The sequence below is a fragment of the Hypomesus transpacificus genome, chromosome 22, assembly GCF_021917145.1.
Source record: "Hypomesus transpacificus isolate Combined female chromosome 22, fHypTra1, whole genome shotgun sequence".
NCBI lineage: Eukaryota > Metazoa > Chordata > Actinopteri > Osmeriformes > Osmeridae > Hypomesus > Hypomesus transpacificus.
This window is the reverse complement of record NC_061081.1, coordinates 1,711,346-1,730,161: the sequence shown is the minus strand read 5'-3', so window position 1 is coordinate 1,730,161 and position 18,816 is coordinate 1,711,346. Positions and strand designations below refer to the sequence as shown.

Genomic DNA, 18,816 nt, shown 5'->3' with positions numbered 1-18,816 from the left:
TACAATATTAAAGCCTGAATCGTTTCAGTTAAGTTGATCATCATTTTTTCTGGGCGGGGCAAACCATAGAATTATTCTTTGACGATTCATAAATCATGTAATTCTAAGCGTATGAGTTACTTTTAAATAATCACGTCCAGTGTCTCTTAAGATTTATTTAATTGCTTTGGTTAACATAATTCAAGAACGTATATTGAACTTTACAGCACTTATTCCAGCTTCGCATTTTTGCTTCTTCTGTACCGTCCACTTCCTCAGTCAAGTGGGAATTTTGACCCTCTTTGCAATCCGTCGGTTATTCGCTGAAGCGAGCGACGCTTGCTGGTGTACCAGTGGCAAAGATGGAGAGTGACACCACTATAAGAAGAATAAAACCCTACGGGACGCAAACCAATGTTTTGCAAGAGCAAAAGGACTCTCAGGGTCAGTGTGGAAACAACGGCTGCAGTGACCTGAAAAGAAAGCCGGACGTTAACTTGTACCTGCTGCGCGAAGGAGTCGCAGCTTTTCTTGTGGTTGTGTTTATCTTTGTGCTGTGGGGACTCGTTCAGTTATCCTTACAGCAGCTTGTCATAGGCAGGTCTACTGGAGAGTTCAATGCAGTCCGTGCAAGGTGAGTGTTTTACTGGTATTGCTTACGTACAATGCTTTATGTGGCGGGTGGATCATACTTTTACAGGTTTGAATCCTAACGGATCTTTCAAATACCTAGCTAGCCAGCTACCGGTCTCACCTCTCCTCTAGTTGTTTAGCTACTGTACTCAACTGAACAGACCCACCTAGTAACGGTTGGTAGCTTGCCTCAGGGTAAATTAACTCAGATGTCGATAGGGTGTGTAACTGAGAAAGTCACTTGACTTGCTAGTCTGTTAATGATTCACCCGTTCGTGTACTCGCACTGTAGTTTGCACTCGCACCATTACTTTTGTTTGCTGTTATCAGCATTTAGCAAAGGGCATTCAAGGTTCATATTCTCCTTAGTTTCACGTTATTCTTCATTAACACTCCTGTGCACAGAAATTATATCAGAGCCCCCCCCCTTACTGTTCTGTCCATCCAATCAGAGGGTGAAGATGTATTTGCGCGTGAAAGTGTTTGCGGGCTCATGCGTGTCCTGATGTTTTGTGTGTGCCCATGCATGTGCCAGTCCACGTGTTTGTCAGTCTGCTGGTGTGCGTGTGTGTGCACGTGTTTGTCAGTCTGCTGGTGTGCGTGTGTGTGCACGTGTTTGTCAGTCTGCTGGTGTGCGTGTGTGTGCACGTGTTTGTCAGTCGGCAGGTGGGTGTGTGCACCAGTCTGTGTCCGTGCTTGTATGCGATGCACCTTTATGTCAGCATCAGAGTTATTCTGGAGGGTCAGCTTCCCGCGGTGTCAGATAGCCTGGCTGTGTCATGAGGTTATATCAGGGCCGGCCGGTGCATGGAGGCCCCTGCTTTGACTGGGGGCTTTGTAAAGGAAATGATAGGAGAGGAAACAGGATGGAGGCCAGTCCCACTGACCAGCTCTGGCAGCCATATGTACAGCTGTGGTAGGACTGTGGCCTGCTGTGGCCATGGTTGGGCTAGCCAGCTGAGCAGTAGGACAGCCTCTCAGTGATCAGCAGAGATCAGATGAGTGTGTTCTTGAAAGAGGCTGTGGCAGTAGGAACCGATTACGAAACTAAACACAAAGGAGAAGTGGGTACAGTAACGGCAGATTCAGACTGTTGGCTTTCTTTTTTTTAAACACTCCTTGCCTCTCCCACCACTGTAGATGGATGAGTGAAAATGATCAATCAAATGTGTATTTATTTGACAGGAATAGACTATTTAACACTGTTTTAACAACTCAGCTGTCATCCATCCTCTGTCTTTCTTTTTTCTCCCTCTCTCTCTTTTCTTTCCCTTCTCGCTCTCACCCCTTTCTCCCTCTTGCCCATTTCCTTCACTCCCTCCATCCCCATTTCTCTCACGCACTTTCTCTATTGCCCCTCCCACTTCCCAGGAGGCATCTGGAGCGGATCACAAGCGTTGGGCCGCGCCCTGTTGGCAGCCATGAGAACGAGGTCCTGACGGTGGAGTACCTGCTGGAGCAGATCGAGCATGTCCGCTCCGAAAGCGCCGCCGGACCTCACCGCCTTACCGTGGACGTGCAGCGGCCAACCGGATCCTTCAGCATCGATTTCCTGGGCGGGTTCACCAGCTACTATGACCGCGTCAGCAACATCGCCGTCCGCTTGGAGCCCAAGACCGGAGCGCAGCACTTTATGCTGGCCAACTGTCACTTTGACTCAGTGGCCAACAGCCCAGGTATGGCCTTCATCGGGTGCTGGACAGCTGAGCCATGCCACTGTGACTCAACAAGTCAACAATGACAGAGTGCTAAGAGTCAGAGCCAGAGCAACAGGAAGCCTCTTGGGCCCAGGGAGTGTGTCGCAGTGTGTTACCTCTGTCTGAAAAGCATATCCCCCGAGCTCCCTCAGTGTTCTCCATGGTTTAGAAACACATGCATGTGATGGAGATCCTACTCAGGACTGATAACGGATAGTTCTGTTGTCAGTTCCTTCCTGGTCAGAGAAGAGAGTTTCTGTTGGGTCAGTATGTAGATCCTGAATCGGAATCAGTTTTTGGCAGCTATGGTCAAGGCATATGCAGAAATGTGCCTCCGAGGGTGTTAAGTGTCACATTGGGTGGAGAGAGAGAGAGCCTGGTCATCAGATTGTACTAAAGTGTACTCACAAGCACATTTCTTTAGTCAATACAGCCGGGTTTCAGTTCTTTGCAAACAAGCACATTATACACACACACACACACACACAGAGGCTTCTAACAGTCTCCACCCTGAAGCCTCCTACTGTGAAATGTTCCTGAATGTGCACGTAGCCCGGCCTACAGTACCAGGAAACTGATACCAGAGTTGAGCAAACACACCCGTAGATGAGGAGCAGGAAAACTCCCTGAACCCCTCCTGGCCCAGCCTCATCCCAGACTGGCCCAGCCTCATCCCAGACTGACCCAGCCTCATCCCAGACTGGCCCAGCCTCATCCCAGAATGACCCAGCCTCATCCCAGACTGGCCCAGCCTCATCCCAGAATGACCCAGCCTCATCCCAGAATGACCCAGCCTCATCCCAGAATGACCCAGCCTCATTCCAGACTGGCCCAGCCTCATCCCAGACTGGACCAGCCCAGACCCACCTACAGAATCAGCAGAACTGCACCACAACACTCAGGAATTCCAAGCATGTCCCCCCCCCCACCCCACCCTCCAAAAAAGGTTGAATAATCCGCTGCAGTGGCCCACATGACTGTGAAGGGGGGTTTGGACAGCGCTCTGAGGGCACGGTGACCTGCTGGACAGGGTTTATCCTCCCATAGTGGAGTCCCTGTCTAACAGATGCTGAGTCCGTTCCCTGATTTCACCCTCTAATAGTTTGTACCAGAATTCCTTAATCTGACCCTGGGTTTGTTGCTTGGTGAACATTAACTAGTAATCTGACATTATCAAGGTGTGGTCTTCTCCTTGATTTAGCCTGAACTTAGACATCCATGGTAAGGAGCAGATTACTAGACCTGACGACCCTAGTTTAGCTTAGCCTATCTGAACTTGAGGACTATTAGAGCACTGTATGTGACAGAGAGACAGAGAGACAGAGAGAGAAAGCTGCAGATGTAGAGCAAACTAAAACAAAGATACGGCACCCTGCTCTCTGGCACGCTGCACACTCTCTCTCTCGCCCCCTCTCTCTCGCCCCCTCTCTCTCGCCCCCTTTCTCTCTGTCTCCGTCTCGCTCCTTCACTGAGCTGAGTCATTTGATTCGCCCTTAACTCCCTTTTCTCATTCATTCTATAACTTCTGTCCTTTTGTGCACTCATACTCTCTCTCACACACACACACACACACACACACACGCTCTCTCTTTTTCTCTTTATCAGGCTGGTCAGTTGGTAGATATTCTGGTCATATAGGTCTGTGGGATGGTTCCACGGACCTGTTGCCCTTCTCACCCTCATCTTCATTGGTTGTCCTCTTATCAGCCGGGCCGTCTCATTGGCTCTCTGTGGTGATGACTTTCTGAGGTACCTGTTTTGTAGCTGCTCACCTCTCTCTGCCTGTCTAGCCGTAGTCAGGTTCTGGCCTGGTGGATAGACAGCTGTCTAGACACACACATGCACACCATCCTCAGTGAACGGCCCCCTGCCCCTCTCTCGTCCCCACAGGAGCGAGTGATGATGCAGTGAGCTGTGCCGTTATGTTGGAGGTACTCCATTCGCTGGCCAACCTGACCACGCCCCTTCGCCATGGCGTCATCTTCCTCTTCAACGGAGCCGAGGAGAACGTGCTGCAGGTGAGAGAGGGAGAGAAACAGAGAGAGAGGTGGGGGAGAGGAGAGAGAGACACAGAGAGAGAAGGGGAAGAGGAGAGAGAGAGAGACAGAGAGGAGAGAGAGAGAGACAGAGAGACAGAGAGAGAGAGAGGAGAGAGAGAGAGAGAGAGAGAGAGAGGAGAGAGAGAGAGACAGAGACAGAGAGGAGAGAGAGAGAGACAGAGAGAGAGAGAGAGAGGAGAGAGAGAGCTAAAGACAAAAGAAGTAGAAAGAGGGAGAAGGTGACAGAGATGGATGGTCAAAGAGCCAGGGGAGAAATGGAGACAAAGAGGAACCATGACATCGATTGATGCAGACTTTGACCATATCGCTTACCATGTACTTTAATTACCAGCAGGATGACAGGGCTGTTCTCTAAACCTTTAGTTCCTAAACCTCAACACAGCTGTGTCTAGGAAGTGCTGTGGCCACAGATTGAAATACTGACCTAACTAAATCTCCATTCACACTTCTCTTTATTGCTGCATGTATTTCATTTACATTCATTTATTTAGCAGACGCTTTTATCCAAAGCGACTTCCAAGAGAGAGCTTTACAAAGTGCATAGGTCACTGATAATGACAATAAGATAGCCCCAATAACATTGCGAGTAGCCAAAACATGAAGCACATATTGTGAACAACCAAAGTAAGTGCCTAGGGGAAGAACCATAAGAGCATGTAGTTAAACAAGTTACAATTAAACAACATGAACCGCTATAAATGCAAGTGTACCTGTAGAAAAACAAGTCTCTCTCTCTCTGCATCTTTGTCTCGCTCCGTCCATTTCTCCCTTTTCTCTCCTCTCCTTCACACTTCCCATCTTCCCCCTGTTTCTCTTACACGCCTCTCCTCCCCCAGGCTAGTCATGGCTTCATCACCCAGCACCCATGGGCTCAGCAGGTCAGAGCCTTCATCAACCTGGAGGCAGCAGGAGTGGGGGGCAAGGAGGTCGTCTTCCAGACAGGTAGTCAGTCAGTCTGTGTGTGTGTGTGACTCAGCAGCAACACGCCTCAGAGGACGAGAAGCAGTTGGCAAACACCTGGCTGTGACGCAAAGTCCGCCCCCCCAGACCCAGGGGTTGTTATGGTTTCTGGTTTGGGGATTGGCTGCACCTGCACTCTAGTCTCCACAGTCCCAGCATGCTCAGATGATATAGGAGTTCTATTTCTGCATCTGGAAGCATGCTCAGATGATATATGAGTTCTATTTCTGCATCTGGAAGCATGCTCAGATGATATATGAGTTCTATTTCTGCATCTGGAAGCATGCTCAGCACATCGTAGCTTACTCTTAATCTGACACTCCCTCTCCTTCTCCCCCCCCCCCCCTCCCTGACCCCAGGCCCAGAGAACCCGTGGCTGGTGCAGGCATACGTCCATGCTGCCAAACACCCCTTTGCCTCTGTGGTGGGACAGGAAGTGTTCCAGAGTGGCGTCATTCCCTCCGACACAGACTTCCGCATCTACAGGGACTTTGGGAACATCCCAGGTAGCGCGCTAACAGCTACGTATCCCATCTGGAGCATTTTGGCGCCGTTTATTTCATCTAACTCTGTGTGTGTGTGTTTAGGTATAGACCTAGCCTTCATTGAGAACGGCTTCATCTACCACACCAAGTACGACACCGCCGACAGAATCCTGACTGACTCCATCCAAAGAGCAGGTACGACTCAGGAACACACACTGCTTTCCACACCAGCTCTTCAGATGCGGATGGCTTTCCAACTCCCTAGTGCCTGTGTCTGGGGTTAGGTAGCTCCTGGATGCTGTTCTGCCCTCCCCCAGCCAGGACCTGTTACCATAAGCTCCGAACCACAACTCACCTCAGAGCAGACATAGCCAAACTTTCTGGAAATTGCTGGCTGGGAAACAAAGCTGGAGCAGCGGCCTTGAAGACAGCATGAATTATTAGTGGTGCACTCGGGGAGAGTCTGCCAGGGGGGGCTATTTATATATGTGTTTGGTCGGGGGTGGAAGGGGGAGGGGGCAGGAGAGGGGAGGAGGAGGGGAGGAGGAGGAGGGTTGCAGATTGTCGGAAGAGGAAGGGAGAAGAGAGGAATATGAGGACGGGTAGGAACAGAGAGGAGAGACAGAGTGTGTTTTGTGGCGGAGAAGTGAAGCATTCTGGTGGAGTCTGAATCATGTCTAACACCACCTCCCTCAGACCACAGAGGACCGGCCTGTCTGCAGAGACCACATGCGAGCGTGGCTGCTCTGCATGTTTACGTTCCGATAGCAGGACACTGGACACACACTGTTGATGGCCCACATAAAACCAGAACAATGGACACTTTGTTCCACGTCCCCCTAGCACAGGGACAGGACTGTGTTCTGTGTGTTTGGTTGTGTATGCGGGTGTGTGATTGTGTGTGTGTGTGTTGGGGGGCTTCCTGGACTGTTTGTCTAAACCAGAGCAGAACAGGGAGATCTTTCATAGGCCACAGCGGGGCATCTCCCAGCCCACATCACTGGGCCATCACCACCAAACGCTTCCTACCCTGCAATGGTGCCCCTGTCACGGATATGTAACAGACGTGGTCTTGCAAGCTCCGTCAGAGGCTTACTGGCCAATGTTCACTCCCACCGGGAGTCGAACCTGCCACCTCTCAACTTCCAAGTGCAACCACTACCAACTACGCCAAAACAAAGCTAGCTTTTTGTGAATGTCGGTGGCCCATTACATACCTGAGGAGTGAGTTTCACCAGTTCACACAGGTTACACCCCGCTAACCAAATCTAGACCATGTTACCCCTCGTACCGAGTACACCAGTTCTGGTTTCATTGCGATGGGTAAAGCAAAGCAAACTTATAGAAATCCATGTGTGCGCGGCTCTCTCATCCACCTCCCCCGTCCAGCAAAATGGACATTCTTCCCAGACGCGCAGTTGAATCGCCTCCAGCGCCCACCTCTGACCTCCCTTCCTCCCTGCTCCCTTTCGGCAGGCGACAACATCCTGGCCGTCCTGAAGCACCTGGCGATGTCGGAGGAGCTGGCGGACTCCTCGGCGTATCGCCACGGTAACATGGTGTTCTTCGACCTGCTGGGCGTGGTGGTGGTGGCGTACCCGGCCCGCGTGGGAGCCATCCTCAACTACATGACGGCCGCCGCCACCTTCGTCTACCTGGGCAGGAAGGCCGCTCGGCCCGCCAGCCTGGGTGGGTGCTCAGACGGGTTGAGCTGTGTCACGTTTACTGAGACAGCTGGCTGTGAAAGCCAGTTCAATAGTATTGCAGAGAGAGAGAGAGAGAGAGAGGGGGGGGGGGGGAGGGAGAGAGGGAGGGAGGGAGAGAGGGAGAGAGAGGGAGAGAGGGAGGGAGGGAGGGAGGGGGAGGGAGAGAGAGATAGGGAGAGGGAGAGGGAGGGGGAGGGGGAGGGGGGAGAGAGAGAGAGCTGTCACCAGTTAGACCGATTATACACACTGTATAATGCTGTCTGTGCTTGTTTTTGTGTGTGTGGATCTATCCCATTTTCTCTCATGATATCCATGTGTGTGTCTCAGGGGGGCGCTATGTGCGGGAGTTGGCCTACGCCGCTGGTGTGGTGGTCCTGAGCTGGCTGGTCACCCTTCTGGCCGTCCTGATCGTGGCTCTGCTGGTCTCCCTGTCTGGACGCTCCATGTTCTGGTACAGCCACTTCTACGCCTCCATCTGCCTCTACGGCTCGGCCGCCACCGGCAAGATGGTTCTGATCCACACGCTGGCTAAGAACCTGTACTATGGGGTGAGTACTGGGACTAGGTGCTATCCCTAAGGAGGACCCTTCTGGTTAGGGCTGGACTGGATTCTAGTACCGTGAGACGCTATATTTTTGGGGGTCAGATGTCGAGGGTCAGACAGGGTCATTAGGACCACGGAGGTCATCCTGGTTAACATGGCTTAGTGGTCAGTCAGGACCATGGCTGAATCTAGCTGCAAGCTCCTGTTTACAACAATCAAGACATTCACACACCAAGTGACATTGAAAAGACAAGAAACACAGTCTGCCTTCCTGTTTGGGTTTCATCTACTACACTGTGTGTGAACAGGAGATGTTATCCGTGTGTTGTTAACATTGTTTTTTTTTTTGTACTTTTCCGCACTGGTAAGATTAGTCTTGAACATGTGATTGGCTGAGCGTAGAATTAGAATGCTCAGCCACATTCTACTGTGAATTTCTATTTCTATGGTTATGACCTCCTACCTAGATAAGCCCTCTCTTTCTCTCTCTCTTTTCTTTTTTTTCCCCTCCATTCTTCCTGCTTCACCTCTGTTTCTTAGTATTTTACCCCCCCCATCGCCCGTGTACCATAGCAACCTCCACCTCCCTCTCTCCCTCCTTCCTTCTCTTTCACACACTCAGATGTGTGAACAGCACTGCGCTCATTCAAATACCATTTCTTTCATTAGTGTCCACAGACAGTATCACACGCGTACACTCACACGTAGACACAGACACACACACACACACAAACGCACAAACACACACAAACACACAGACAAACACACACACACACACAGAGACACACACACACACACAGACACACACACACACAGAGACACACACACTCACACACACAGACAAACACAGACACACACACACACTCACACATACAAACAAACACACACACAGACACACACAGACAAACGCACACAGACAAACACACACACAGACACACACACTCACAGACACAAACACACACTCACACACATACTCACACAAACACACACAGAGACACTCACACACACACACAGACACACACACACTCACACACACACACACAGACAAACACACAGACAAACACACAGAGACAAACGCACACACTGACACATGCACTCACACAGACAAACACACAGACAAACAAACACAGACACACACACTCACACACAGACAAACCCCACCATATAACACTGGTCTTACGGTACGCTCGCTTGAGAAGAATATGTCCTCACACCGTGATGCAGGCGGCAGTCTTACAATAGGAAGGTCCTGTAGGAGGGAAGACACAGGGAAACAGGACAAGCTATTGGACTGCAGCTCAGTGAGCACAGACAAAGACCCTGCACACACACACACACACATACACGCACACACACACGTGTGTGTGTCCTGTTGATAGCTCTTTGGAGTGAGAAGGCTGGGGGAACAGCCATCCAGTGAAGCAGAATATGCTCTCCTTTCTTTCTCTCTCTCCCTTTGGGTCACGCTCTCTCTCTCTTCCTCCCCCTCTCTTCCTCTTTTTCTCTCTGTGGACAGAGTGCATCTGATACTGTCTCACTGCAGTTGGGGTGTTATTGCATGAGGTAGGGAGAGAGGGATGAGAGGATGAAAGAGGAAGAAATCAAACAAGGGAGGAGGAACTCATGTTTCTCAACTGTCATGAGGCAGCGTGAGTGTATTCAACTCTGGCCTGAAAATGCCTGAATCATGACACAGGATTAATGGATTGGCGGGGGGGGGGGGGGATGGGGGGGTGGTTGCTGTCAAACAGAACTTCTCTCTTTCTTTCAGCGACCTGCCGTGCTGATGTTGACCCTGTGTGGCCACTCCCTCACCTGTATCCATCCTCCACCTAACCCTGAGCCCAATGACAAACTCTTGCCCCTAACCCCCTACTCAGCCCCTGACCCCCTACTCAGCCCCTCCCCCTGACCCCCTACTCAGCCCCTGACCCCCTACTCAGCCCCTGACCCCCTACTTAGCCCCTCCCCCTGACCCCCTACTCAGCCCCTGACCCCCTACTCAGCCCCTCCCCCTGACCCCCTACTCAGCCCCTCCCCCTGACCCCCTACTCAGCCCCTCCCCCTGACCACCTACTCAGCCCCTCCCCCTGACCCCCTACTCAGCCCCTGACCCCCTACTCAGCCCCTCCCCCTGACCCCCTACTCAGCCCCTCCCCCTGACCCCTGACCTGTGTGTTCCAGGGCGTGCGTCGTTTGGAGCTGGGCGAGCTGTACTTTGATGTGAGCCTGCTGCTGTGGTGCTGTGCCCTGGTCTACCTCTCCCAGCTGGGCCTGTGCTCCGCCTACGTCCCCATGCTCATGGTGGCCTTCCCCCTGGCCACCAAGCTGCTGCTGGCCTCAGAGTTCAGACACAGAGGTGAGCTATATTACCCTACACTATCATACCCTACACTACGTAACTTCTCTATTCTATCATACACTACACTACGTAACTCGACTCTAGTCTATCATGCACTACACTACTTAACCCTTCTCTACACTATCATACACTACTACACTACGTAACTTCTCTATTCAATCATACACTACACTACGTAACATCTCTATTCTATCATACCCTACACTACGTAACTTCTCTATTCAATCATACCCTACACTTCCACATCCTGCATAACCCTAGTTTGATGTAAATCTTACCACATATCTAAATACATTTTCTCCCTCCCTCGCTCGCTCCATCCAGGAGCTTCAGTGAGGTACTCTGTGCTCTACATGTTGGGTCTGGCGCTGCCCTACGTGCACTTCATGTTCCTAATCTGGGTGGTGTTTGAGATCTTCACCCCCATCCTGGGGCGGAGCGGCTCCGAGATCCCCCCTGACGTTGTCCTGGCAACACTCGTCACCCTGGCCACCATCTTCCTCTCGTCCTTCTTTGTGAGTTGACAGAGAAGGGAGGGATGAAGAGAGAGAGGAGGGAGGGGGTGTTGTGGCTGTTCTAGAATGAGAAGTGATGGATGAGATTTTTGCCTAATCAGTGTTTCTTTCTCCTCCATCTTTCTTTTGTCTCTCTCTTCTTTCTCTCTGTCTCTCTCTCTGTCTCTCTCTCTCTCTGTCTCTCTCTGTCTCTCTCTCTCTCTGTCTCTCTCTCTGTCTCTCTCTTTTTCTTGGTCTCTCCCGCCCCAGCTCCACTTTGTGTACCTGGTGCGCAGTACCAAGTGGATCTTGGCGGCCCTGGGTTCTGTCTTCCTTGTGATGGTCCTGCTGGTGTCGTCTGGACTGCTGTTCCCTTACTCTGCCGACCCGGCCGGCCCCCGACCCAAACGGGTCTTCATCCAGGTGAGACATACACAAACACACACACACGGAAACACACACACTCTCACACACACACACATGTACACAGACAACCTCTAACAGCTAGCAGTCCGCTCTTGTTGGTTTTCACTCTATAACACCAACTTGATCGGATCAGATTCAGTGGTGGATGTCTGCCTGACTGTCTTGTCTGTCTGTCTCCCCGCCCGTCTCCCCGCCCGTCTCCCCGCCCGTCTCCCCGCCCGTCTCCCCGCCCGTCTCCCCGCCCGTCTCCCCGCCCGTCTCCCCTGGTCCCCAGCACACCACCCGGACGTTCCACAGCCTGGACGGCCAGGTGGAGAGCACCGACTCAGGCTTGTGGGTGAACAGCTTCGACTACACAGGCATGCAGCACGTCACGCCGCACATCCCGGAGCTCAACGACAGCATCCGGACCCAGTGCCGCCAGGACCGGCCCTTCTGCGGCTTCCCCTGGTTCCTGCCCATCAAGTTCCTGGTCAAGTCAGTAGCTCCTGCGCCTCTTTATATCCCTTGTGAACCTTTCCCTTAATACGAATTGGTAGTTGGGTTAGCAGATTAGCAGAATACAGACAGTTCAGTGTCTTTTAACCTGATGGGCTTGATGTGTATGCATGTTTATGTGTCGGTGTGTGTGTGTGTTCCAGGAAGGACTGGTACCTGCCTGCTCCTGAGGTCTCCCCCAAGTCTCCTGTGCAGTTTCAGCTCATATCTAAAGAACCTACCAACTGGGGCACAGTCAGGATGGCCTTCCAGGTCAAAGGTCAGGAGCTCACTCTGTCTCTGTGCTGTCTGGTGTCTACCGTGTGTGTGTGTGTACCTACATGTCTTGCTGTGGATGTGTGTATTCTGACCTCTGTCCAACCTCCTCCTGTCCCCCCTCCTCAGGCCCCAGCCACATGTCTCTCTACCTCATGCCCCATCGCGGGGCCTCTCTATCCAGCTGGTCGTTTGGGGACGGGAACCCCCAGTACCACCTGGCTGGGGAGTACTTCATCTTCTACTCACATGGCCTCGATGCCCCTGCATGGAACTTCTGGTTCGAAATACAGGTACTTGACTTACCTGCACTGCAGGGTTTTGCCTGCATTGGAAAGCCTTAGGCAGCCCTCCTGAGTTGTCCGTACATTTGTTGCTGCAGTTCAGTCATCCCACCAAGCCCGCAAGACTTATCATTACGTTATACATTACTCTACTCTCCTGTACTGTAGAGCACAGGAAGCTAGGGTACAGGAGAGTAGAGTACAGGAAGGTAGAATACAGGAGGCTAGGGTATAGGAGGGTAAAGTACAGGAGAGTAGAGTACAGGAGGCTAGGGTACAGGAGGCTAGGGTACAGGAGGCTAGGGTACAGGAGGGTAGGGTACAGGAGGGTAGGGTACAGAAGAGTAGGGTACAGGAGAGTAGAGTACAGGAAGGTAGAATACAGGAGGCTAGGGTATAGGAGGGTAAAATACAGGAGAGTAGAGTACAGGAGGCTAGGGTACAGGAGGCTAGGGTACAGGAGAGTAGGGTACAGGAGGGTAGGGTACAGGAGGGTAGGGTACAGGAGAGTAGGGTACAGGAGGGTAGGGTACAGGAGGGTAGGGTACAGGAGAGTAGGGTACAGGAGGGTAGGGTACAGGAGAGTAGGGTACAGGAGGGTAGGGTACAGGAGAGTAGGGTACAGGAGGGTAGGGTACTCCTGTACTCTACTCTGTATCTAAGTGTGTGTGACCCTGTGGTAACGTTCACCTCTCCTCCCCCACCAGCCTCCCAGGGAACAGGACCCCGAGGGCCCAGAGGGCATGGTCACCGTGGCGATCTCCTCCCACTACTTCTTTGGTGAGGACCAGCGGACACCCCAGCTGGACGCCATGCTCGTTCGATTCCCAGCCTGGACCTTCGCCTCCACCTGGTCCAGCACCTATCACATGTACCGATACTGACCACGCAGCCAATCACACGGACCCACACTGAGGACCGCACCAGTCACACTGGACAGAACTAATCAGAACTAATTGGACTGGCCAGCGGGCCCGCCCACACCCTGCTCAGACTAACACACACACACACACACACACACACTGGAGGACACGCACGTGTAGGTGATTGAGAGACCCCACCCTTCACTGTGTCAAGGCTTTGTTGCTAACAACAAGGATGCTGCTCTTCCAGCCAGGCCAGAGACAGACTCCTCCCTGCTGGACGGACTCACCTGGCTCAGCCCCAGAGATTGGCCTTTACCTCTGAGGGGGGAGGGAGAACCTCACTGTCCGTCTCCTTTCCTCTTCCGTGTCATCTCTTCACTCTCTCCACCCCTTTCAGTCTTTCTTTTCTTCTCAGCATTCTTCTCTTTTCTACGAAAGGCCTTTGCATGCCGAACCTCCTCTGTGCACACTCTGCAAGCCAGAAGCCATAGTCACCATGAGTACCATGCTAGAGGGCTGAGGAGGCCTGAGCTGTGGAGCCACACAGGTCCTTAAAGTTCTACATTGAGATGATTGGTTGGTCCCTAAAGTTCTACATTGAGATGATTGGTTGGTCCTTAAAGTTCTACATTGAGATGATTGGTTGGTTCTGTTCTGTGATTGCCTACATAGAAAGTTCTAACACTGTTGCAAGTTCACAACATTCAGCCGCCTCTTTATGGAAAGACTTGAGATGAGGCCCATGTTCTAGAGCTAATGTTTTTTTGCTGTGGCTCTGAGCTGGGCTGTTGTCACGGAGACAAGTACCGTTGTCCCTACTCTCCTGGGAACAGACACTTTAAAGGAGCAGTCTGCTGTAAAACCTGAAGTCTCACATTCAGAACACAGTTGAGGCCTTGAAACACACTGTCTGGTCTTTCATGTCAGAGAGGCTGTTGTTTGGAGATGAGACCATGGCTGGTCGTCCGAATTGCATTTGAGTTCTGGAAAAAACAGCCTTCCAAACAAGATGACTGACTGATTTACTGATTGGTTTGTTGACGTGTGCTGTCGTTTTAGATTTTTTACAAAGTTATGGTATTACACAATTGTTCATTTTACTCTTTACTTCTCTCTCTATCATAATCCTCTCTCTGTCATAATCCTCATTATCATAATCGTCAGTGACATGTTCAGTGTTACTGTGAAAATCAGCCTCAGACATAAACACTAATGGTGCTTCTCATGTTTTTTTTCTGGAGAACCTTTTTTACTATATCCTCTGGATTTTATACATTTTGTTTTTGCATCAAATATATTTTGGGGAAAGCAAAACCACATTTTGGATTCCCTTCCCAGAACCAGTACCTCCCTCGACTCCCTGCAGGGCTCTGTCTGGGTGTGCCTCTTAACCACAATACAGGACTGAACTCCACTACAGGCTGTTAGTGCTTAACGAGCTTGGATTGTCTTCAGTGGGATTCACATGGGTCCTGATTTGAGCCTGTCATGTGCCAGTTTTCTAAGACATGAGGACACTGACAGCTGGGATACGTCAGTGTTGGTCTGGTCCTCGTCACGGCCGCCTCGGCCTCTCGTCATCTTTATCATCTTGTGTCAGCAGAGTGGCTCCCCCTGCTGCTGACAGTGGGTGTTTCTGGGAGGTAGTGTGTTTCTGGGAGGTAATGTGTTTCTGGGAGGTAGTGTTTTCCTGGTAGGTAGTGTGTTTCTGGGAGGTAGTGTGTTTCTGGTTGTGGTCCTGCTTCTGGTTCTGTGTCTCTGGTCCTGGTTGTGTTTCTATGGCCATATTATGTGTGTCTCTCTCTCGCTGGTACTGGTTCTTCACCCTCTGAGATTAGTAATGTTCAAAACAAAATCTATGCAAAATAATATGAATTTATGACGGATCTCTTCCTCAATGAGTCTGCAGTTTCCCCACGGCTTCAGGACAAATATGCAACCAGGCTACCAGGGACAGATACTGACCAGTGTGTGAGGATACAACTTATGGAATATAACCTAAATCCTGGGACCAGCTCACAGTGGTCTGCTCAAATCTTGCAACACACTCAGAGGGTCAGTTTGACTTGAACTGTGGTGTTTGTAGAGCGGTCAAGGTTTATTTTATTATGATTTTAAAACCATCTTTTCTAAAGACAGGCTTTTGAGGGGATTAACAAGGGTTGATTTGCCCTTACTCTTCTGGATGTCCTGCTTCTTACCAGGTCGTCAGTAGCAAAGTCCAATGTGTACAGCAACACAGCAGTTTGTTTTTTTGTCTATTTGTTACACCGTTTGGTGAGGATACATCCTACGATAGTCTTTTAAAATCTGCTTGATGATGTGTATGACTGACAAGAGATTGAACAGGAGCATGGAGTGCTTTCCATGTGACCAGTTTGGCAGCACCGCTGAGAGGGTTCACATGATTTTAGAGGTCATAGCGGTCAGGTCAACAAGATGAGAGACGGGGACTTTAACCTCAATGTTAGATGTTTGTTGTTGTAGTGAAGCAGAACTTAGACATATACTAAAAATCAACAGAGATTAGCTTTATTAACAAAATTATAATAAGTAACTAGATTTATATTGTTATAATCCAAGTGTGTGGCGCAGTGTTCATCTGGTGCACACTCTGTTCTTGTTGCTTGGAAGGGAAAAGCGGTGTGGGAAAGTATATAACAGGAATAATTAACGTTCATCAATTCAGATGAGTTCTGTATGTGATCATCTCAAACTGTTACCTGGTAGTTCAAGTACGTGCTCCAGAAAGAGAGGGACTAGTGTGGGAGTTTGCCAGACGCGATGGTGATGGTTGTCTTTTTTAGGAGCCGACTAATCATAGGGCACCCTTTCCTGTTTCACCTGTGGTTTCACATGACTTGTTTACTACTTGGGGTTCAGCACAGCAAAGTTGACACTGTCCAGTTCTATTCTGTATGTGGTCAATAAGATGTGGCTGTTGGCTGTTCGTATTAATTAATACTTTGAAATATTGTAAGTCTTGTCTCGCCTCATATATCAAACAAAGAAAGATGCTTGAAGAGCAACACGCCTTAAGTACGTAGTTTAAACTGTTTCATTAATACATTTCTCAGCCTCTGCTTCTGATACATGGTTGGAACACAGGACAGACAGCTAGACAGTCACTAGAGGATGGAATAAGCTTGCTACGTTCTTCTGTTGCAAGGCAACCGTTCTTCTCCCTCTCAACATAAGCGTCTGTGTCTGTCTGACCTGCCATTACACCTGCAAACTGGGAATACGGATCCTAACTGACTGTAACCAGGGTTCCCACAGCTCCTTGAAAGTTTGTGAATTTTAGGAGGATAAAATCATTAAGGCATTGCAAGTTTTGGAAAATAGACACTGAAAGTGCTTGAATGTATATATTTTTAAAGAATATAAATTGATGTCATCAGGGTTAAAGACCACAGATGTGATGTGCTGTGTTGGAGAAGGCAAGAGACCATGTAGTCTCATCTCTGTTGCAGCACGATGGAGAAGTGATCAAACATTCAAGCCTTTTCATCGTCTGTGGTCTTCAGTAAAGAGTGCTAGATCTCATTATAAAGATTCTCAGCGTTGTAACAGTAATTATCCTTGATAGTTGCCCGTGAAGTTCTTAAAGTCCTTGATTTTGATGTTGAAGGTCTGAGAACCCTATAAGTTGACCTTTTTATCCAAGTTTATACAAGGAGAAAATATTAACTGCCCGTATATTTAGATTGTTTAATGGTGAAACCTTTTTTTTTTGGGGGGAAATAGATGTAACTCCACTTCAGGAGATGGGAGATGTTCTATGAGATGCTTGTTGTGACAGTCTTCATATGTTTGATGAGGATGTTGTGGATGGATGTGTAGAATTTTTATACGCACTGTGTCATGATTGTTGCGTTCATGTTTTGGTTTGGAACTTTCACCCATGCCTTTTTGTTATTAAACCTCCTCTAATCGCAGCCTTCCCCTGGAAAAAGTGATCGAGAACAGTTATAATGAACTGTAGACAGTCAACTAATTATTTAATTGGATGGCGGCACGTTTAATGTTTTGTTGTTCTCTTTTCCGTAAGTTTCCTGTGTACATTTATATCTGTTATGTCACATCAAAGATGGGATCACATCATTGAAACGACGGGTGTGGGATTGATGACTTGATTTAGGAATATTGATTAACAGGGTATTCTAATGAAAGGACCTGATTTACTTATGCAAAACAAGTTGGATGAAAAGTGTCTGAGGAGACAGATACCGTGTACAGCAATAAAAGGCTTCACACACGATTCTACTCGTCCTCCTCTCGTCCTCCTCTTCATCAGCAGCTGCACCGTGCGGGGGAAAGATGCACACCACATCGAGGCAGGGTCGTTTTAGAAAATAATTTATTGATCTTTATTTACAAGGAGAAAAAAACAAATCAAATAGAAAACCGATACATGAGTAGAAAAAACCCTAACCGTACAAGGGAGAGAGGCCATCTGTACACTGCATTGAAGATGGGCTCCGCGTGTCGCTATGTTTGTCTTCAGAACAGAAAAGGCCCTAACCGTACAAGGGAGAGAGGCCATCTGTACACTGCATTGAAGATGGGCTCCGCGTGTCGCTATGTTTGTCTTCAGAACACGGGGGAGTCGATACTGACATGATCGGAGGAAGTTCGTCCTAAACCACCCCGGCCCCAAACCACTAACTCTCAGGGGGTGATCTAGGACAGGTGAATAGTGATAGAGAAGATAGTCCCACACTTCCAAATGTCAGACAGGAACACACAGAAGACAAAATGGCTGCTTGTAAGCCAGCGCTCATGAGGCGGTCCTACAGGACAGGCTGAGGTGCACGGCTGCTCCTCCTCACCTAGCAGGGCGCCTGGCTGAAACCTCCGGTCCTTTCCGTGTCACAAAGAAGTGCTCCCGACCGCCCAGACTCTCCACCCTCTGACTAGACAACTAGAGAACCAGAGGCGGTCGCTGCTCCGGGAGTCTTTGGTTATGTGGTTCTGTAGTTGCTGCCGTCTGCTGTGAGGCCCTGCCTGGGCACTGCTGACTGGGCACTGCTGACCCATGCATTTGCTGAGAGAAACTCTGGACTGGCAGGACACGAGCAATATTAAAGCTAGGTGATCCATCCATCAATCAATCAAGCTGAATATCAGTTTGATTGATTGACGGTGTTTGGTCAGGGCCAAAAAGAGTATGTTTCTAACCTGACAATGTCATCTCTACAATGACCGCAAATCAGAGAAAGAGCAAAACAATAACAAAAGCTTCACTCAGCTCTGAGTCCTGATTCAATACACTCAATACATTTTGGTCCAAAACATGAAAAAGTGACAGCTTGATAAAACAACCAAATGGAGAATCAAGTCTGAGAAAAGTCCTTTCTTTTGTTCATTTAAAAACAAAGGCTAAAACCATAGAAAGAGAAAATACATGATAAAACTACATTTCAAAATTGCACAATTTAATACTGATGGACTTGCAGAGGGCACCATGTTTGTAGTCCTCCTGTAGTGGAGACTAAAAATGGTTTCCACTGACCCACGGCGACATGGTAGCCGGGGAAACGGGAATCATAAACCATACCTCGTGG

General features: G+C 49.6%; 1 protein-coding gene across 1 annotated transcript; it reads left to right on the top strand.

The window, feature by feature from the left end:
* Positions 1-85: 85 nt before the first annotated feature.
* On the top strand, positions 86-17,510 carry LOC124484060 (endoplasmic reticulum metallopeptidase 1-like). The gene is made up of 15 exons (XM_047044766.1): positions 86-613; positions 1,984-2,288; positions 4,200-4,327; positions 5,206-5,311; positions 5,689-5,835; positions 5,917-6,009; positions 7,291-7,503; positions 7,848-8,068; positions 10,249-10,423; positions 10,751-10,941; positions 11,191-11,343; positions 11,621-11,823; positions 11,988-12,103; positions 12,229-12,392; positions 13,091-17,510. Exons 1-15 carry the CDS (start codon positions 342-344, stop codon positions 13,265-13,267), a joined length of 2,664 nt encoding a protein of 887 aa, XP_046900722.1. The 5' UTR covers positions 86-341; the 3' UTR covers positions 13,268-17,510.
* Positions 17,511-18,816: the final 1,306 nt, after the last annotated feature.

Excerpts from the sequence above, each read along its gene's own strand:
- LOC124484060 (XM_047044766.1), top strand. The coding sequence starts at position 342 with ATGGAGAGTGACACCACTATAAGAAGAATAAAACCCTACGGGACGCAA. Across the intron at positions 8,069-10,248 it reads CTAAGAACCTGTACTATGGG|GGCGTGCGTCGTTTGGAGCT; the intron begins GTGAGTACTGGG and ends TGTGTGTTCCAG. Across the intron at positions 12,104-12,228 it reads GATGGCCTTCCAGGTCAAAG|GCCCCAGCCACATGTCTCTC; the intron begins GTCAGGAGCTCA and ends CCCCCTCCTCAG.